Source organism: Artemia sp. Qi Xiang Cuo, chromosome 10 (assembly GCF_049724085.1).
Source record: "Artemia sp. Qi Xiang Cuo chromosome 10, ASM4972408v1, whole genome shotgun sequence".
In the NCBI taxonomy this organism is placed as follows: domain Eukaryota; kingdom Metazoa; phylum Arthropoda; class Branchiopoda; order Anostraca; family Artemiidae; genus Artemia; species Artemia sp. Qi Xiang Cuo.
In genome coordinates this window covers 64939340-64962484 of record NC_142803.1, presented here as the reverse complement: position 1 = coordinate 64962484, position 23145 = coordinate 64939340, and the positions used below count along the sequence as shown (strand labels likewise).

The following is a 23145-nucleotide window of genomic DNA, read 5'->3' as shown; positions in this document are numbered from 1 at the left end:
ATAGATGATTGTTTATTTTTAAAAGAAATTCTTTTGTTATCTATGAATATGAGTAGATGAAAACTATAAATAAATGCAAATACCTTTATAAATTGGAAAAAAAATTTGACCTGCTTTAAGGTTTTGCTTGATCAGAATATTTACAGGCATTAATCATTCAGTAAGATAGTTCAATGCTGTAATGCCATCGTCTTGCTGACGACCCTGGGCAGTGGTTCTAATGAAGGTTGTGTGGAGGCAACGGGAGCCTTTTCAAATATATCAATTTTTTCCAACCCATTGCATCAGATCTATATTACTTTTATTATTAGTTTAAGTGAGGATAGATTTTGCATGCAAAACTACAAAATCAATTACTCTTTAAATTAAGATGAATTTATTTCAAATTTGTCACATTAGCGTACCTGCATTTATTTTTTCTTCTTTATTACTTCTTTTATAGGTCCAATCCCAAACTGGTAAGCTTCGAGATAGCACAGATCAGGCTAATCTGCTACGTTTTGTTGACACACAAGAGAAAGATGCCAGAGATACACGTGGAGCTCATTCAGATACCCCACCAAAGTGGTTCCTGGAATACATGGAAACAGTGAGTAAAATTATCTTCCTTTTTTTTCTATTAAAAAAAAAAAAAAAAAAAAAAAACCTAAAAAACACGTCAAGTAAATTGCTATAACCTTTCTGGGCAGTAAAATCTGATGTATATTTTTTATTGTTTCGTTCCACAAGTTATCATATCCAATCTAGGTCTCGTCCGTCCTACATTTTGCCCCTCTTGTTCTGATTTTGGCAATCATTTTATCGTTTATTGTTCATTTAGTTTTCTTGTCTAAATGGGAAGCACTTCTTTCCCTTTTCTGGATATTTGTTATTCTTCGATTTATTTTCTTTCACTTGTTTGTTGAAAAAATAGAATAATTTTTGTTCTAAATATTATGTTTTTTTTAATTCATTAAATACAGTTACAGACATTGTAAATGTGTTGCAGAGTGACACAGTTATAAATAAACAAAGTTTCGCTTTTAAATGGTAATTGATGCTATCCATCAAGTTTTGATTATATTAAACATGTTTTATCCCTTTTTTTATTTTCCCTCTCGGCAATCCCGCTTTTCCTCTTCCTCTTTTACTTCGCTTTCGTTTTCCCTCTCTCATTATTTTTTCTGCCCTCCTATTGAGGAGTCATTAGACAGGTTTTAAGGATACCCTAATCCGTTCAAGAATCTCAAATGAAGATACAGCATTGCACAAGTCTGCTCTTCCAGTACTCGGTGCCTATAGTTAAAATATATCTTGTTTCTTAACTTAAATTAACAATTATGAATGTATTTTCATTATTCTGAGAGATTGCCAAATTTCACAATCAGAAATGGCGTAACCCTGGTCTTGCGTGCCAAAAGTGGCAAAACTGTTCCAAAGGGATGGAACTCTGTGCCTCCTGCGGTTTAGAAAGAAGAAATAGAAGCTAAATCTTAAAATAAAAGTTTTTTCCCTATATTTTATATTTTATCGAAATATTTCTTAAAGTTAGCTGGTTTGAAATAAATTGACCCTTTTTAGGCAAAACTAAAACAATAGAGTCCTCTCACCTCCAATCCTTAGATAATTTTTTGGTTTAGATGGGGGAGAGGGGGATTCTGCTTCTACAAATTAAATCTTGACTTTCATCAAGAAATTAATAAATACCTTTATTGAATATTTGGGCTGAAATTATACCTGCCTCTGCAGCCAAATATAATTTTAAGGTATTGTTTTTGGTTTCTAGTTGGAATAATTTAAGATATAACACAGTTTACTTTAAATTAAAAAAAAGTGCAAATACATTACTGTATGTAGTGCATATATATTACAGCCTTTTATGACTTTGCTGCCAAAAGTTATATTTCTATTGCAAATTCTTGAAACTCTATCTTGAACTTTGTATTTTTGTTGACACCCCAAATTTTATAACTCTAATCTTTCTCAATTTTAATTCAGAAGCGATTTAAAGCAAATTACTCATTGGTGAGAGAAATTCGGAACCAATGAAAAGATGATAAAAATAACGACACTTTTATTCTACGACAAAAGATGATGGTGACACTTTTAGCGGTGGCCGAAAATTTTATGCTTAAAATACAGTGAAGAAATAGATTTGTTTCAAACCTTATAATAATTCCATTCAGGGTTTCACATTTGAATTAAAATTACGCTTTAAATAAAAACGTAGTTTAATGCAAAAGTGGAAAAACGGGGTTCACTTAAATTATTTTGTTTGAGTTGATTAGATTTGGATCTATCGAATTAATGATGATAGCAAATCAGATACAGACCGACCTACCCAGTGTTGAACCCACACAAATCCACCATCCAATGGAGCCCATTGAGATTTATAGTTCATTATATCCTCAGGCGACTATATGTCAACAAATTAGTTGGGCCAGATAAGTTACATCGACGTCTTCTAAGAAAAGGTGCTGAAGACATTGCCAAGCCACTCTCCCAATTATTCCAAGTCTACCAATGTACAAAGGAAGTGCCAACAGACTGGAAAACAGCATTTGTCACCCCTTTGTTCAAGAAGGGAAATAAAGCCAGTGCAAAAAACCACCTTCCCACAAGTATAACTTCTGCGGTTGCTATAATCCTTGAAAGAATGGTAAATGAAGCATCTCAAACTTAATGGGATACTATCGCCTAGCCAACATGGTTTTGAACCAGAAGGTTGTAGAAATAAATTTGCTGGAGACTTATCATGTTATAACAGACCTGATTGATCAGGGCTTGCCTGTGGATATCTTGTTTCTTGACCCTACAAAAACATTTGACAAAGCTCCACATCTAGACTTGAACATAAAACTCTTCTCATGTGAAATAAATGGAGACCTTGTGGGCTGGATCTCAGATTTTCTTACTGATAGAACACAGGGACTGAGGCTTTTTGCTAATAAAGGAGAATTGATCCTCTCTGAGAGATGTGGAGTCACTACTGGTGTCCTGCAGGATACTGTATTAGCACCTACTTTATTCAATATCTATATAAATGATATTTTTCAATCAACTACAAATCATCGAACTCTCTATGCTGATGACTCAAAGTTGTTTGGTCCAGTCAGTCATGATTCACTACAAGCAGATCTTGACCATATTAAAAACTGGGCTACAACAAGGCCCAACAAGGCAACAAAGCCTGACAACAAATGCCCTTCATAACCCTGGACAACTCCTCTTTTCCCTGGTAAATATTCACCCCTTCGACCTGCCTCCCGCGTTCTGTTTCAACAAAAATCTCCCTTCTTGCCCCAATAAGAGTTTCCACTGAAAGATATAGAAAAACTTTCATCCCGTACATAGTTGACGTATTCAATCAGGGAATATCCGCAGTCCCCCCCCCCCATTTTCTTTTTACCTCATAATTTTTTATTTTAATGTTTATTGTGAGGTTTTTATTTTTTTTTAGTCACATAACTAACTTATGTTTTTGTTTTAGTTTGTTTATCCCCTTTTAAATTTTACGAGTTTTCGTTATTTTGATATTTTTGCTGATTTGGCATTGACCTTCTAATTTTACGAGTTTAATTTGTTTTTGTTTTTAACATTTTTATGTATTTGAAATTGACCTTTTATAATTTTCTGCTGTTGTTTGTTTGTTTTTTTCTTGTTTTGTTTTTTTCGTTTTATTGACGCAACAGTGCGAATTCGACCCATTTAGGCTTGTGATAGCCGTTTTTCAGCAATAAATCTTATCATACAAGGCACATGAGCTTCATTATTGATACTACTACTACTACTACTACTAACAACTCATCGCAGCACCAAGCCGCCTGAGGCCAACACAGCTACGCACGCTCCTCCTCCACCCCAGTCTATTCAATCCCTCCCTTTTTACACCCGCCCACGAAGTTCCCATTTCCTTTAAATCTTTCTTTGACGTCCTCCCACCCCAGACGTGGACGACCTGCTTTCCGTTTAGCCCTAGATGGTTGGCCGAAAAGAACAATCTTCGGCAATCTGTCATCCTTCATCCGCACAACATGCCCTAACCACCTCAACCTTTCTTTCATTATAGACCTAGAAAGCGGTATTGAACCATATTTTTCGTATAGCCTATTGTTTGACATACGGTTAGTCAGCCGCGTACCCAGAACAATCTTTAAGCAATTTCTCTGGAAAACATCTAGCAAATCTTTATCCGCTCTTCCGAGCGTCCATGCTTCAGAGCCATATTTGACCACTGTCATCACTGTAGCTTCTAAGATTCTAATCTTGGTTTGCAGACTTATCTTCCTATTCTTCCAGACTTTTTTTAACTGTGAAAAAACACCCTGAGCCTTGGCTATTCTATTTTTAACATCTTCACTGCTCCCACCATCTTTACTAATAATACTACCAAGGTTAGTGGAACTGCCCACCTGATCAATCTTTTCATTACCCAACATCACCTTTTCATCTTCACTTATTCCTAGCCTTAGTGACTTAGTCTTCCTAACATTAATTTTCAAACCAATACTAGCACCCTGAACTCGCAAAACCTCTAAAAGTTCATTCATTTTGCTCACACTTTCATCTAGGGTGCATAAATCATCAGCATAATCCAAGTCCAGGAGACTTTTTCCTCCCCATTTGATTCCGTGGTCTTCCATTGCCTTTTCTGTGGTTCTTAAAACAAAGTCCATCAAAATAACCCATATAAAAGGAAAGAAAACACAACCCGGCTTAACTCCTGATTTAATACAACACCCGCTACTAACATCAGTTCCTGCCTTAACTGCAGAGGTGTTATTCTGGTACATAGCACTAATCACTTAAATGCATTTGTCTGGTATACCATACAAGGATAAAACCTTTACTAAAGCTCCTCTATCAACAGAATCGAAAGCTTGCTCATACTCTATAGAACTGAGGACCAACGGTGTTTGAAAACTTAGGCACTTCTCAATTATTAACCTAAGAGTGAAAATTTGGTCGAAACATCCTCTACCTTTTCTAAAACCACACTGCTCTTCTCTTAAAACTTTGTCTACGGCATCTCTCAGTCTAAAAAGTATCATATTACTAAGTAATTTACTACCTACAAAGACCAGACTAATGCCTCGATAATTACCACACTCACTTTTATCACCTTTCTTATAAAGTGGATTAATTAAGGTTTTCCTAAAATCATTAGGTACGTCCCCTTTTTCAAAAATCATATTCATAATCTTCAATAACTTATTTCTAACCTCAGAGCCACCATATTTAAGTAACTCATTTACTGCCCTATCAGCACCTGGTGCCTTATTATTCTTTAATCCTTTTAATACTGTTGCTAATTCCTCCTCACAAAACAAATCTTCCTTCACATCCAAGGTCTCACAAACTTTTTCATTTTCCTTTATTTTTGTCCTGCAACTCTATCTCGGTTAAGCAAATTCTCAAAATGTTCGGCCCATCTCGCTTTAGCTTTTGCCTTATCGCTAATTACCACCCCATTCCTATCTTTAACTGGGACAAGTCCGGATTGACTACTACCTCTCAATTTGTTAACATGCCAGTACAATATTTTACTATTATGCCGTCTAGCTGCATCTTCTAAATCCTCGGCAATTTTATCCATGGCCTCCACTTCACACCTCCTTAGTTCATATTTCAATGCTTTCTCCACTTTCTTTACATTTCTTTTGTTTTCATGTGATCTATCACTCAGATAATTATTGTACAAGTCCTTTCTCCTTTCTATTAGACTTAAAGCTTTTTCACTAATATTCTTAGCTGCAGTTCTAGCTTTCTTCCCTAATACACCTTCAGCAACTTCACAAATTATTTTTCTAAAATTATTCCAACCATCTTCCACATTATCAAATTTTAAGCTCTCAAGTTTAGTATTCAACTGTTCCTGTAAAGTTTCTCTCAAATTCTCATCTTGGAGTCTACTAACATCATAACTTCCCGGGAGGTAATTACCCTTCCGATATTTCAGCTTTAAATTAATCCTTGACACTACTAGATGGTGATCTTTACTTTTAACATCAATAACAGCACTCCTATATACCCTAGTATCTTGTATTGATCCTGCCAGTCTTCAGTTTACTATAACATAATCAATAAGGTTTGCTGTCTCACCATCACGTGAATACCATGTTAGCTTATGAGCCATTTTATGACCAAACACCGTATTGGTTATAACTAGATTGTTATACCTACAAAATTGCAAAAGTCTGTATCCATTACTGTTTTCTTTTCCTACACCAAATTTACCTAAGCTGGGATACCATCTATCCTTATTTCTACCAACCTGGGCGTTAAAATCTCCCATCAATAACATAATATTTATACCTGGGACCTTGTCTATTTGCTCCTGTAACTGTAAGTAAAATTCATCTGAGTCACTAGTATCTCCATCAGTCAGTTCTACAGGGGCGTATACTACTATAACTGATACCTTGAACTTTCTAGTTATAAAATGAGCAATTAGTGTTCTATTATTAATACCTTCCTAGCCTAAACAAGACTTAGCAGCTTCCTTATTCATCATGAGCCCTACTCCATGTCTATGTAACCAATCCTTCCTGCCTGAGTAAACAAATTCGATATCATCTAATTTTAGGCTTCCTACCCCTGGGATATGAGTTTCTGAAATTCCTAATAAATCAAGTTCAAATTATCTGAATTCGTCAGTCAAAATTTCAATACGATAGTCATTTTTTAATGTCGTGACATTCCAAGTTCAAATTTTCATGGTCTTTAAATCAATGAAATTTGTTTCGCCTCAGGAAAAGCAATGATCCCAGATACCAGTGCAGGACGGGGCTCACATATCTTCTCAAGTCTACACCGAAATTCTTAAGCCAGCATAGAACCGGACAGCAAGAAGTCCCTGGGACCTCCAAGAATGGGGTCTGTGTGCAATCCTGGGACCATCTTGGTCACAACATGGTTTTCAGCGCTTGGTGATGCTCTTCTATCAACAAGAGTCGAAATCCTGCACAGACAATCTAAAGCCTATTACCTCCGACTCATTATATATTCATGCCTACAAATATTATGCTACTACGGGGAGGCAACCCGTAATAGATAAATTAGCTAGGAAGAGGTTTTTCAGCCCAAAGACGCCCATCAAAACATACCAAGCCCAGAAGAATTGTCCATTATTCAGAATCTCGTGTGAATGCTGTGTCGTTTACTATGCTATGATTTCCTCGAGTGGCGCCACTCCTCCAGTGTGAATAGAGCTGACTGCAAGGTCCCCAGTCTTGCAGGTACCCCGAAGAGGTCGAGGCAGCCCTTTGCAGAGGCCGTTGTCTATAGATCTGGATCTTACGTCCTGCCACAGTTGTCCTCCTATAGAGGATCCTCCCGCGATGGTGTTCTGCATCACCATGTAATTTAACGCATTGTTGGGAGAAGGTTTGCAACTCATGGAACTTATGGATAAAACAGTGGGCCCTTTTGAGTGTACATTTTAGGGGCCTTCTTCCACCTCCGCCTGTATTCATGACCCCGGGCAGGGGTGCTCCAGAGTCTTTTATGGACCCCCACGGACAAGGTCCCCCCTTGGTCCATGCCTCCTATGGAGGTAACCTACATATCTGTAGAGTGTTCCCCTCTCACCACCTGGGAACATGCTGAATGGCCTGAGGGAGGCCAGATAAACGGATCACTTTTGTTTTGCAAAGGCAATAACTCAGTGACATATTTAACCTGCTACTTATAAATATACATAACTCACTGATTAAGCCTATATTAGTTATATACAGAAATATATAGCTCAGTGACACATTTGACCTACTACTTATAAATATGTGTAACTCACAGACTAGGTTTACATATGTTATATACAGAAATATATAACTGAGTGACACATTTAGCCTACTACTTATAAATATGTGTAACTGACTGACTATATATATATATATATATATATATATATATATATATATATATATATATATATATATATATATATATATATATATATATATATATATATATATATATATATATATATATATATATATATATATATATATATATATATATATATATATACATACATATATACACATATACATACATACATACACATACATATATATACATATATATATATATATATATATATATATATATATATATATATATATATATATATATATATATATATATATATATATATATATATACATATACACATACATACATATATATATATATATATAATTTTCATAATAATCATTGTCGCATGTCATCTAACCTTAAATTTCGTTGTGCTCGATTTTCCTTTGCGATTCGTTGTGATGCTCGTTGTTGTCTTTGAAGTGTTCTAGGGATTTAGATTTATTAAGTATCATAATTACGTCAGACATTTTTCCTTTCTTTTTGCTTTAGCTAATTGGGTTGGTCTTGTTACGTTGGATGGTCCAAGTAGTTGGACAACATTTCTTTAATTGGATTTTGTAATTGACATTAAATTTGATAAAGAATCATAGCTTTTATAAGATTTATTTTCTTGTGGGAGGCGATCAACAATTTTCGCATTTATTTTACTAACTTCTTTGTTGGTCTAAGCTAAAATAACGTGCTTCTTCATTACAATGAAATTTTGAGTTGACAGACATTCCCCAAATAGTTCCTTCCAAATAGATTTATATTACCCAGGTCCAGGATGTAGTGTGCAAATGCTTCCTGTTCATGATCGACCCGTATATTTTTTTCAATGGAAATATGTTAAAATCTGTGCTTTGTCAAATAAGAAAACTTCTACTTGAGCTATTTCCAAATATTTTTGAACCAGATCCTATGCTGGAAATTCAATCAGAGGAAAGCGGAACTTTTCAAGCCAAAGGTCTTGTGTGTTATTGGTCTAAACGGCAGTAAAATTAATGCCATTCCTGTATAAGCCATACAGTTTATTTTGAGATTTTCTCCAGACAGAATATGATACCAACTTTCATAGATAAATTTCTTACCAGTACCCCCTGGTTCATCTAAAAAAAAAAAAAAAAACCCTTTTTTTTCCATCATAATCAGGATCATGGTCATGGGGGTACTTACCAGTACCCCCAAGCTGTACATTTAACAGTACAAATTCAAGCTGTTTTCTTTGCACAAGTCGATAAGTACTTTCTCCATTAGCATCTGACTCACCAGAATTTAGAAACCTCAAGTCTTGGTAATTCTTGTAGGTTTCAATGTTGTCCATTCCATATCGGTCCACCCAAAACTATAATTTCGTCTTCTATTGGCATCATATTTAACTTGGATACAATAGTACGATAAGCACGCTTAATTGCAGCATCTTCAGGAATATTAATTTGGAATATACATAGCATCACCAGGATACAGGGACGACGTACAGCTTCTGGAAGGGGTGCAAAGGAGAGCCACAAAGGTAGTATTTAAGATGAGAGAGGAACCCTATGACGAACGTTTCAAGAAGCTGAAATCATCTATACTGGTTTACTGACGACCAAGAGCTGATATTATTATGACATATAAGCTTACTTCACAAAAAACCCTTCTCCCCCCAATTAATTTGTCAATTTCCAGAAATATTGGCACAGACAGGAGGGGGCATTCAAAGAAGCTGTTTAAGCCTCTGTAAAAAAAACGTTAAATTTTCAAAAACGTTAAATTTTAACCAATCACCTTCAATCTTTTTTGGCGCAAAAATAATTAAAACCTATTTAGTACACATTGAACTTGAAAAGTCGAGTCTTTCAACGCAAGTAAACTTGAAAAGTGGAAATTTACTCAAGCCTTTGAAATAATTCAAGGACTTCAAAATGTTAAACCAAGTCTAATATATTCTAAAAAGGTAGTCAATTTGTAATAAGCACAACTTAACAAAACAAAAGTGATTCTAATAAATGTCCCAGGGGGTCTTATAGTGAAATCTCGTTTTGTTGTTGTTATTGGTTTTGTTTTTTCCAGTATAATCAAAACAAATGTCATTGCTTTTGGATCTATTTCAACGAGTTCAAATGTTCTTAGAGAATTGACTCATCTACTCGCAATTTCTTTAAAAATCTACTAGCGTCTTGATCAAATAATCACTTCAAACCTTTTTCTCCGAATATTTTGTGTGCCAGAGCGCACTTTATGTTCAAAGTCAAAGGTATTATTTTTGAAGGGTTTTAGGCTTTCTTTGCATTTCGTATTCGAAAGAGAATTAGCTCTAGCTCTAATTTTTGCCGACACGTTTTTGTTGATTAGATTTTTGGTATTGGGCTTAATTTGGCAATATTTTCTTAATTATTATTGCCTTCATTGCCGAGTTTTGCCTCTATGAGCTTGTAATTTTTGCTTTTTTGGTTAATAGATCATTCTTGAATTACGCCCTTTTGACTACCCGTAACTACGTGTTTCTTTGTTCTTCACTTTCGTTGTTGACTCGCTGTAATTGTTGCTTTCGCAAGCATTCTATACGCAAATGTTTTTTATCCTCATTATCATTACCTGGGATGTTTTCTTAGTGCTCTTTGCCTTTGCTGCATGGATTGGTCTTGTCACAATTAATTGTATAAAATAGTACCCTAGAATTCTCCGCAAAGACACTTCGTCTCCCAAGAAAACTACACATTTTCAAAACCAATGCACAGTTTTTTCCCCAATAGCCAATAACTATACGCTAAAATCATAGACTACATGCAGTAATTTCTCGCTAATACACATAAAATTTCTTTTATTGAGCATTGCTTAGGCCATCTTTTAACACACAGCGAGAATTGATATTTTTCAAATTTGTAATTTTTTTAAAAACAGTTTTAAAAGAAACAAAGGAATATTAGGTTCATGAATAATATGAATTAATCCATGAATAAAGAACTAAATTTATGAAACTGATCCAAAAAGAAAAGCTAGCTAATGTAGTAAAACTACATCCAAAATTTTTCAACAAATTTTTCTATTTTCCATTCCAATTTTAAATTGACAACTGATGGCTAAAGTGGGGCAAGTTTCCATTGCAAGTTTCTAGTTAGGCTCAGCCGCAGTCTAGTGGGAGGGAGGGGGAGTTGTCTTTGGGTATGGGCCGTTTTCAAAAGCATTCTTTTCCGCTCTTGGCAAAATTATCAAATAACTTGATTCTGTCCGGCCCACCCTCTCTAAAAGCGTAGATGCGCTGGTTTCACGCGTTAAGTACATCATGCGTTAAGTATTTTGTATTTATTCTTATTCAAGGGTTTTTCTTAATGTAATGTGTAGGCCTATATGGCTACTATATCTTGCTTTCTTTAAGGGTTATTTCTGTATTTCAGTTTAAAAGGGATCTTTTTGAGAGGTCAGTCACTCGATTAGACAAAATAGAAGAAAAACTTGAGAACTTTGTTGCAATTCTGGCTACTAACTCCGTTCTAGCTGCAAGTAAAAAGGAGAATACAATCGATGCTACTACTGTTTCAGCAGAAAATCAAAACTTGGTTGGATGCGACTCCTACGTAAACACTGGTGGACCAATTGAACTGCAGAAACCTTCTGCCCAGCTCGATGTTTCCCCTCGTTCGTCTGCTGAAATACCGACTGATACTGTAGATTTTGCTGTAATAGCAAGCCCACAGGGAACCTTGGATGAACCTGTTGTTGCCTCTGAAAATCTTCAAGACGCCATAGTCCCTGAAATACCTCATATTGAACATCAAGGCATGGCAGAATCACCTATTACAATGGATGCAACGCAAGACCATACTGACAACATTCTATTAACAGCTGCACCAGAATGTTTAAACAAAGTCACTGTGGCAACTGACGACCCAGTAGGTGGCTCAAAAGAAATTTTGGTAAGTCCTTTTTTTTCTCTTTGGTGTTGTTAAGTCTAAATTCTATTAGTTTTTTCGTTAGTTTTCGTTGAATATAACCAGGTTTGCTTCAATCATGACCGAATAAGGATGTTTTAAATCACATTAACTTTTTAAAAATGTTGTTATTAAACACTGAATCATTCGACACATTTTGGAGAAAAACCGCCACTATCTTTTGGCCTTAATCCTCGCTAAATTGACAGTATGTTCTTACCAATTCTTCGTAACGTTCAGAAAATTCACGGGCTTTTTTTTTATTTTTGTGTAACCAAGGGAAAATGTTTTACATGGACTAAATAATTTTTTTCATTTCTGAATAGGTTTTTATAGTATCTAATTTCATAAAATAGTGCTTTAGTATTTTTATTAATTAAAAAACGTTTTCCTCAAAATAAGTTTTTCAAGAAAAAGTAAAGAACTTTATTAAACCAAAAATGGGCAAAAATGGAATCAAACAATCTACCAAGCTTAAAGCTACCACAAATCAGCATCAATAATTAACTGAAACCTATGTTAATTTCTATTCGATTTGAGATTTGGCCCATCTTATCAGCAATCTTTATGCACATTATGTGCTTTGATTTAGTTCAACTTTCCCTTCAGCATTTCCTCAGATTTTATTTCAGTATCATCAGCCTTAGTAGTACCCACTTCAGAAGCAGTAGTTTTAGTTATAGTAATCGTAGAAGTAGTAGCGTACAAGTGTTGCCTTTATGGTCAATGTTTGCACATAACATATACTATGTGTAAACAATGACCAAATTGCCTAACTTACAGCGTTGCCCTGAGCCCTTGAGGCGGGGATGGTGACATCTCCGAACGTATAATTACTGAACCTTTCAACAATGCTGAAGAAAATAGACGTCTCAAAGCTTTGTTTGGATTCTTGTTTTTGGGGAATGATGGGCGAGGAGAGGGGGCTGGTTGCTCTCAAATCACTTTTGACTCTTAAAAATAGCACTATAACTTCCAATTTCAAATCAAATGAGTCCCATCTGAAGTTTATAGGACAACCAATTCCATAAAAACCGTATATGCCCCTGGGGCATAACTTATAACCCTTTCCCCAGGGCTCTGGGGGGGGTCAACCACGGAGGCAGTGTTATATGTTCTTTCAATTATTTTGTTTTAAATGGATATCTCATAATTTCAATCAGACGCGTTTCATGAAAAGAGGGGTTGTTAGAGGGGAGGGCTGGTTGACCTCCATCATTTTTTACTCTTAAAATAGAAATAGAACTTCAAATTTTCAACCAAATGAGCCACCTCTAAAGTTTAAATAAACATCTCTTCCATAAAACCTTAAATGACCCTCAGGCATAACTTACAACCCTTACCCCCAGACTCTGGTGGTTTGTAACAACCCCAAAAGCCTTTTTATATGATTTTTGGACTATTTTGAATAAAACAGCTATCTCAAAATTTCTATTGGATGCATTTTGGGAAAACACGACGTGTAGGTGGGGGTGGAGTAGCTATACTCTAACTACTTTGACAATTAAAAAGGGCACTAAAACTTCTGATTACCAATCCAATGAGACCCCTCCAAAATATATTTGATCACCCTTTCTATAAAAACCTTATATGCTCCCAGGGTATAACTTACAACCCAAGCTCTGTGAACTGTGGGGTGGTTGTCATTCACAAAGTCATAATTTCCAGAACCTTCAACTACGATTAACAAAATTTCTCTATAAAAATTATGGTTGGATGGGTTTGGGGAAATGATGGGCGTGTAGGTAGAGGGGATTGTTGCTCTCAAATCCCTTTGAACTCTTAAAAAGGGCACTATAACTTTTAACTTCAAATCAGAAGAGCTGCATTTGAAGTTTATGTGACCAGCCATCAGAGGCAACGCTACAGCGTTGCCTATAGTAAAGGCCATACGGCTCTAATGTTTTATTATTCATTTTTTTTTCCCAGTGGCACTTCATACGGAAGGGGTCGTCGTAGAAACTTCAAACGGTGCTCATTCGATTGGAAATCGAGAGTTCTAGTGCCTTTTTAATAGTCGAAAATGATTGGAGGTCAACTAGCCCCCCGCCCCCCGCCCATCATTCCCCCAAACACATCCAATCAAAATTTTTATATAGCCATTTTGCTCTGCGTAGTTGATTTCCAAATAGAAAATATGTTTTTGAGGAGGACACTCCCCCACAACCCTCAGGGCAAGGGTTTTAAGTTATCCCCTGGGGGCATATAAGGTTTTTATAGAAGGCGTTGTCGTAGAAACTTCAAAAAAGGTTCATTCGATTAGAGCTTCAAAGGGCTAGTGCCCTTTTTAATTGTCGAAAGTGATTGTAGGGCAACTAGCCCCCCCCCCCCCCGCCCATCATTCCCCCAAACACATCCAATCAAAATTTTCAGATAGCCATTTTGTTCAGCGTAGTTGATTTCCACATAGAAAATATGTTTTTGAGAAGGACACTCCCCCACAACCCTCAAGGCAAGGGTTTTAAGTTATACCCTGGGGGCATATAAGGTTTTTATAGAAGGCGGTGCCGTAGAAATTTCAAAAAAGGCTTATTCGATTGGAAATTCAAAGGGCTAGTCCCTTTTTAATAGTCGAAAGTGATTTGAGGGCAACTAACCCTCCTCTCACGCCCACCTTTTCCCCAAACACATCCAATCAAAATTTTGAGACAGCCATTTAATTAAACGTAGTTTTAAGTTCTGGAAATGATGTCTTTGAGGATGACAACTCCCCCACAGCCCTCAGGGCAAGGGTCGTAAGTTATGTCCTGGGTGCATATAAGTTTTTTTATAAACTACATTGTCGTATAAAATTCAAAGAGGGCTCATTTAATTGGGAATTGAAATTTATACTTTACTTTGTAAGCGTCAAAAGATATTGAGGGTAACCAGCTTCCCCCCTCCCACCTTAACCCTATTCTCCCAAATGTATCCAATAAAAATTTTATGATAGCTATTTTGTTTAAAATTGTTCAAAGATCATATAACAAAAATTCCAGTGTTGACACAACCCACCAGCGCCCAGGGGCAGGCGTTGTAAGTTATGCCCTAGGGGCATATATGGGTCTTATAGAAGGGGTGCTCGTATTAAGTTCAAAGAGGTATAATTTGATTGGAAATTGAAAGTTCTAATTCACTTTTTAAGAGTCAAAAGAGATTGGAGGGTACCTAGCCCCCCCCCCTCCACACCCGTTTTTACTCAAACCCATCCGATAAGAACTTTGAGATAGCTTTTTTTATAGTTCAAAGATCATATAACGAAAACTCAGGGGTCAACACAGCCCCCAGAGCACGAGGGTAGGTGTTGTAGGTTCTGTCCTTGGGGAATATATGATTTTCATTGAAAGGATGCTCGTAAAAAACTCAGAGATGTCTTATTTGCTTGGAAATTGAAAGTTCTAGTTAATTTTTTTCGAGTCAAAAGAGATTTGAGGGCAACTAGCCCCCCACGCCCCTTTTCCCCAAATGCATTCAATAAAAATTATGAGATAGGCATTAAGTTAAAAATTTCTCAAAAGTCAGATAATAAAAACTCAGGTGTCGTCACAACCCCCAAAGCCCGAGGGCAGGCGTTGTAAGTTATGCCCTGGTGCATACATTGTTCGTATGAAAGGGATGCTCGTAGAAACTTCAGAGAGGGCTCATTTGATTGGATATTGAAATCCAGCCCTTTTTAAGAGTCAAAAGTGATCAGAGTGCAACTGGCCCCCCAAGGCCTTTTTCCCCAAATACATCTGATAAAAAATTTGAGGTAGCCATTTTGTTAAAAATAGTTCAAAGATCATATAACAAATCTGCTTTACGTATCGTCATTTCGTTAAAAATAGTTCAAAAGTCGGATAAGAGAAACTCCTGTGTCGACACCCCCCCCCCCCAGGGCCGGGGCAGGCGTTGTAAGTATTGCTCTTGGGGCATATCTGGTTCTTATGGAAAGTATACTCGTATAAAATTCAGAGAGGGTTTATTTGAATGGAAATTAAAAGTTGTAGTTCATTTTCTCAGAGTGAATAAGATCGGAGGGCAACTAGCGCCTCCCCCCTCCACGCCTTAGTGCGTATCAGATGGATAAACACATCCGATAAAAATTTCAGGTGACCATTTTGTTAAAAATAGTTCAACCATCAGATATTGAATCCCCAGGGTCGACACAACCTCCCAGGGACAGGCGTTGTAAGTTATACTCTTGGGATTCATATGGTTTTTATAGAAGGGATACTCGTACAAACTTCAGAGATGGCTCTTTTGGTTGAAAACAGAAAGTTCTATTTCACTTTTAAAGAGTCAAAAGAGACCGAAGCTTAATCTAGTCTCCCCACGCCCTTTTTCCCCAAACCCATCAGATACAAATTTTGAGATAGCCATTTTGTTAAAATTAATTCTAACATCAGATAATAAAAACTCCGAGGCTGATACAAACCCATTTTCTCACTTTGATATTGTTACTTTGATACCAGTTTTGACACTTTGATGAATATTTGATTTGTTTTTAAAAGTTTGATTTTGAAATAAGGATATTTTAAAAACTTTAAATTTTTTTGCAATCAAAAACGAAAAAAAAATAATTTAAAAAAAAACTCCGAAAAAATTAGTTTTTCAAAGAAAAGTAAAGGTCATTTAAACTTAAGCTCAGCAGGTACAAATACCTTTTAAAATTCAAACTCAAAACGACCGGAAATTACTATTAAAGAATAAATGAAACCCAAAGCGAACAGAAATTGAATAAACAATCAGAGCAAAAACATACAACAAGTAATGATATAAATGAATAAATAAATCTTAAAGCGAGTAATGCTTAGATTGAATATGAAAATCAAGCTTAAGACGAAAAAAATTTTTCCTATTGAAGTACAAATGAAACTTAAAACGAACAGAAATAAAATAAACAATCAATGCAAACAAACATGCAATAGATGTTAATGTAAATTAATAAATAAATCTTAAAACGAGTGAAACTTAAATTGAACATGCAAATTAATCATGAAAAAAACAAAAATCGCCACAAACCAGAGTCTTGGTATGAACTTTTTCTCTTATTGTAAAAGTCTAAAACCTACTGCGTCATTGGTGCTTTACTGAAAACTATGTACGTCTTGAACAGTTTTGGGAAGTATTAACAACATCAAATTGAATATTTGATGTATAATGATATTAATTGTTGAAAGATCCATCAGTTCAAGAATTTATTTCGCTGTAATTGTATTTTATTTTCAATGCTGTAAGAACTGGAAAAGAATGTACTTGTGTTATAATCCGTTTTCAGTTAAGCGCCAATGACGCAGTAGGCTTTTGGTTTTTATTTACAGTTAGGAAAGAAGGCAGTATCCAATCACTTGTTTGTAGGAAAACTATATTCGTCTTTAACAACTTTAAAAAGAGCCAATAAATTACACTGAATATTTGATGTCTAATGATGTTAATTGCTGAAAGCTCATCAGTTCAAAATTTTACTATAATTTTAATGTTTATTTTCAGAGACAAGTACAAAAGAAAATATTTGTCACAAAATTGGTTTTCAGTAAAGCGCCAATGACGCAGTAGGTTTTAGACTTTTACAGTGAGAGAAGGAGGTCATACCCAAACTCTTGTTTCTGGTGATTTTTGTTTGTTTCAAGCTTAATTTGCATGTTGAGTTTAAGTTTCACTCGTTTTAAGATTTATTTATTAATTTACATTAATATCTATTGTATGTTTGTTTGCATTGATTGTTTATGTAATTTGTGTTCGTTTTAAGTTTCATTTGTACTTTAATAGGAAAATATTTTTTTTCGTCTTAAGCTTGATTTCCATATTCAATCGAATCATTACTCGTTTTAAGATCTATTTATTCATTTATATCATTACTTGTTGTATGTTTTTTCTATGATTGTTTATTTAATTTATGTTCGTTTTGGGTTTCATTTATTCTTTAATAGTAATTTCTAGTCGTTTTGAGTTTGAATTTTAAAAGGTATTTATATCTGCTGTGCTTAAGTTTAAAATGGCCTTTTTTTGGAAAGTTTTTTTTAAATTAATTCCATTAAAAGCTTAGATGTTCCCAGGGCATAAGGTACAACCCTTGCCCCAGGCTTCTGGGGGGATTTGCCAACCCTAGAGGTAATTTTTATTTTCTTTCGACTATTTTAAACAAAATGGCTATCTCACAGTTTTAATCAGAATCTTTTGTTGATCAGATTCTTTTGGTAAAAAAGAGGGATAGTGGAAGGGGTGGGGCTAGTTGCTCTACATTACTCTTGACTCTTAAAAGAGAACCGGAACTTCCAATTTTCAACCTAATGAGACTCCTCTAAATTTTATACAATTATCCCTTCCATAAAAACCTTAAATGCCCCCGGGGCAGAAGTTACAACCCTTATCCCCAGGCTCTGGGGGTTTGTTTCAACCCCAAAAGACTTGTTATATGAACTTTGGATAATTTTGAATAAAATGGCTGTCGCAAAATTTCAATTGGATGCACTTCGGGAAAATACGACGTGTGTGTGGGGGGAGGGGTGTAGCTGCCCTTAGATTACTGTTACTCCTAGAAAGAGCACTACAACTTCTGATTAACGATCTAATGAGCTCCCTCCAAAGCTTATACAACTACCCTTTGTATAAAAACCGTATATGCCCCCAGGGCATAACTTACAATGCTTGCCCTGAGGGCCGGAGGGGGGGGGGATGGTCGTCTTCAAAAACTGAATTTCCGGATATTTCAGCTACGCTGAACAAAATAGGTATCTCAAAGTTTTGTTGGGATATGTTTGGGTGAATAATGGGCTTGAAAGGGGAGGGGGGTTGCCCTCCAATCACTTTCGACTATTAAAAAAGACACTAGCCCTTTCAAATTCCAATCGAATGAGCTCTTCTTGAGTTTCTAAGACAACTCCTTCGGTACGAAGTGCCCTGGCCTAAAACAAACAAATAACCCAAAAAAAATTAAAAAAATAAAAAACACATTGTGCCAAAATCGTTCTTTTCTTCGGCAGTTGTATTGTGCTGCGTATAATATTTTTACGAACATTCTTTAGATCGTTTGGAATTAGTTTATGTGTCAAGGGTCAGTCAAATACAGACCTTGCGTTAGAGTTTCTCCTGTGTTCTTGACAATTCTACAGGGCTTTAATGGTTACACTAGTATGCTAATTACTTACATTATCCGAAAATTAATCTTATTTTCCTATTACATAGATTGTTCTAAATAGTTATCTTGCCTGTCAGTGGCTTCTAAGAAAGGTTGTACATAATTGATTTTGAGGTTCATTTTCAGACTGTTTTATTTAAATTCAAAACAAAAGCAGAGAAAGTTTTAATTTCAAATTTTGTTTAAATTTGTAATTTCAAAGGTTTTAAAACGGACATTTTTAATTTAAAAATTAAATATTGTGTTTAAAATTTACTTTTCATCTTACCCTGATGGTGATATAATGGTTCGGTAAAATGTTTTCACTAGAAAAGAAAAAAAAAATAATATATACTTTCTCAAATTAAAGATATTTTATTGGCAACTTTTTCTTTCATAATTTTCGTGGTCTACAAGACAGTTTTCTAGACGTAAAAAGACATTTGTAACGCTCTTCTGTTTTTAGAATAATGGAGGAGAACGCTCTCGTACTCCCATTGTCTGTCCTCACGGCTGTGAAATTGCTGACCTCATTCACGAAGATATAGAAACACATATCAAAGAGTCATGTTCAGCTTTTACTATCAACTGTATTTTAAATAAAGTCGAGTGTGGATTCAAGGTAGAGTAAACGCAGACCCAAATGTAGTTCTCAAAGACACAGAAATATTTATAACATAAAATTAATTAATTAATTAATTGATTCGAGGTTTCCAAATTTAATTGCTTTTCTCTTCCTGCTTGTTTTACCTACTAAATATAATGTTGAGTTACTTATGAACACTTTCTGAAAACAGATGATTAGGCCACTACATTGTCAGTTATTCCAGTATTATTCGTTGAATAATTAAAATAACAAGCCTTATCTAAGGTATATTTACCATTCCGAGAATACTTCCACTGATCGAGGTAAATGATCTCTTATCAGCTTTTCTTATATTTCCTGGTTTTTGCAAAATTTTTCACCAATCGCCGTTATGTTTTGTCTTTGAAGAATATCACGTGTTATAATTTTGCTACATACTTTGAAAAACTGTTACAGAAACGGTTCATTAGTTGTTTGCCAGCAGAGGACAGGATGTATGGTTGGCGTGCTGTTAAGGGCTTGGGTGTTCTGAACGCAGTACATGGGCAGTGGATGATGATTCCAATCATGACCCAGATTCCAAAAACAGCAAGCAAAGAGAAAGCCTTTTTTGTGACTTGTGGAAGTTGTTGGGTAACAATCTTGCATCGTGCTATTAAGTTTTGAATTACAAGCTTGAGATGCATTGCATCAGTGAAAAGCATTTATTCTCTACCTTCCCCTGTCTCAGAGTGAACAAAAGTCTCAAGCAGTTTCTCAAATAAAAAACAATAAAAAAAAACATTTTCAATTAACCTAAAAATTGTTGTTATTTTATTCCCCATAAAAAAGTCCTTAAAAGTATTTATAATCAAATTGGTAAATTTTTGATTTTGCAGATTACTTCGTTAGCTAGAAGACGACTATAGCTTTCCACGCAGCTCTGTATTATATTGGGGTTAGGTATGGCCGTATCCTTTGTGCAAAGATAAATGTATGCTGAATTAGATGGTTTGCATTTATTTTTTGCGCTTATCAACAGTTTATGCATAAAGCAAAACTTACCCAGTCTGAAAAAAAAATATGATAAATTATATATTTACTTAGACTTGGATCTTCTAAATATGGCAGGAATGGTTGACCGCCATATCGGGTGATCTTGAGCCAGAGGCTATAGCTAATTGATGGACGGTCGTATAATTCTTTCCTCATCATCAAGTGAGCGATTTTGAATTAGCCAATTTCTGATTACAGCCCAATCTTATATCTGGTTTATCATATTGTTTGCATATTATATCTTATTGTTTGCATATTAAAGTTGAATCATTTGCTTTAGGGGACGCAATATATAGTTGAAAAACATGAAGAAGAATTGACGCGTCGTCATTTAGGCTTAATGTGCTCATTTGCTGAAAGGCAACAGCAGGAACTTGCAAAGTTACAATCTCAAATTGAGATGCAAACGAAAGCCAAAAAGGATTCAGGTATGTAACCTATACAAATATCAATTCATCTTTAATCTTTATCTTGACTCTGATTTTTTTTTTTTTACCGATCGTATGTTTATGCTATTTTTCAACTTTGCCTTTTATCTTCAAATTAGACTAAAACTATGAAACCTAAAAACTAAATAAAGAATCTAAAACAGTAAAATGAATTTATTAATAAGCTCTTAATATTGATATATTTGACGTTTATTATTCATTTTAGACTTTTAAGCTTTTGATTAGCACTTTTATTTCTTCTTTCACTGTAGTTTAATTTCTTTTAGGTTTGAATCAAAAGCATAAATGAAGAAATTAGACTTAAAAATAGATCTATTAAACAGTTCGTGGTAACGAAATATAAGTAGGGAGCGGTGCGGCTCAGTAATAACAGAAACTCTAAAAAGTAGGGTTTTCATATCTGTATAACCATAACCTCTATATATTCATAAAAAAAATTGAACTTTTAGGCTGATTTGACACATGTAAAGCTTTTTGAGTTTAGTATTACCCATCAAAAGTTACGAGTCTGAGAAAATATGGCCAATTTCTGAAAGATGTAGGAAAACACATCTGAAACGACAAGCAATTCTAATGAGAATCCCACCATCAGATTCCGTGTATTAGAGAATATAATCACTGTAGAGGGTTCTAGCTCTTATATACAAAATTTTGAATTTTCTATTTGAATTGTCTCCTCATATCGTAAAAACAAATTAAATAAGTTAGCCTGTAAGACCAGTAGTGATATTGACCCATCAAATTATAAAAACTATAAAAACTTATACACTAAACTCATCCGCGAAGCGAAGAAAATATTATTATACAAAAATTCTCAATTGCAAAGGAAACCTGAAAAAGATTTGATCCACTATTAATGATATACTCTCAAAAAATAGAAAACCAAAATCTGTGACTATTCGCCTTAAAGACACAAATGGCAAATTAATTGACCCTTTAGATGCACCTGACGCATTTAACAATTATTTGTCTAATGTTCTCCATCCTAATCCTCACTCGTCCTCACAGGCTCTATTCCACTGCTTGAATCCTAGATCCATGCTTTTCTGCCCAACTGATAGCAATGAGGTACTTCAAATCATCGGTTCTCTCCCTAATAGTCTTACACCTGACTGTCTTGGATTAAGTAATAAGCTCCTGAAGACCATATCTCCTTCTGTTTACGAGCCCATCAAGCATATTGCCAACCTATCTTTAACATACAGAGTTTTCCCTGATCTACTAAAGTCAGCCATTGTTATTACAATTTTAAAAAGGGCGATCCAACTGAGATAGGTAATTATCGTACAATCTCAATTCTTCCTGTTATATCCAAAGTTCTCGAAAGAATCATCTTCAGACCTCTGTCTACCTTTCTATTGGACAGTCAGCACTCTGTTTCTTTGATTTCTCCTCACCAATATGGCTATAGGACGAAATTTTTAACTTCTCATGGTCTAATTGACGCCACACAGTTCATACGCTCACAACGCGACCTTAAAAAACTGTATTGGACTTATTTTGGGATTTTCTAAGGCTTTTGACACGGTCGATCATAGTATTTTAATAAGTAAATTAAATACTTCCGGTATTCGCGGGGTTCCCCTCTCTCGGTTTGACTCTTGTCTATCTTGAATGGTACAGAGTATGAGCCTAGGTGGAGTATCCTCTCAGCCCTTACCGGTTCGTAGGGATGTCCCGCAAGGCTCAGTTCTATACCCGATTTTATTTCTCCTATATATCAATGATCTTGTTATCAATGATGTTGGACCTGGGCCCTTTAGTGTATCATGTACTATTTACTAATGACAGCAACTTCTTCATCACTGGCACAAATTTACCTTCGGAAATAAACTCGGACCAAGTGCTTCTGAACAGATTCCACGCGTGGTGCTTTACGAATAACATGACCATTAATAGCAAAAAAATTCAAATAGTATTAATCAGAGTCCCCTACAACAAAGACGTAATTCAACCTGCTGTTGGTCTCAGGTACTCCTCCGACATCCTCCCACAAGTGGAGGTTGCCAAGTTTCTTGGTGTGTTTATTGACTCATGCTTGTCGTTCTCTAATCATATTTCTTACATCACAGCAATAATTTCGAGACAAGTAGCTATAATCAAGCGTGTGAATTATTTTCTTCCTCCTGACATCCTGGTTACTCCCTGTTATTCCTTTATTTTTTCTTACCTTTCTTATTGTAGATCAGTTTGGGGAAATACAAAGCGGTCCTACCCTAAAAAACACAAATTTGCTAAAAACTGTAC

At 35.3% G+C, this 23145-nt stretch overlaps 1 protein-coding gene across 1 annotated transcript in view; it reads left to right on the top strand.

Annotated features, from left to right (window-relative positions):
• LOC148948040 (uncharacterized) overlaps window positions 1-23145 on the top strand; it is a 183430-nt gene that overhangs the window by 57378 nt on the left and 102907 nt on the right. The window contains exons 5-7 of the mRNA XM_089096069.1: window positions 443-589; window positions 11217-11735; window positions 20730-20877. Of these exons, the coding sequence (XP_088952195.1) occupies window positions 443-589; window positions 11217-11735; window positions 20730-20877 (814 nt within the window). The remainder of the gene's footprint in view (window positions 1-442; window positions 590-11216; window positions 11736-20729; window positions 20878-23145) is intronic.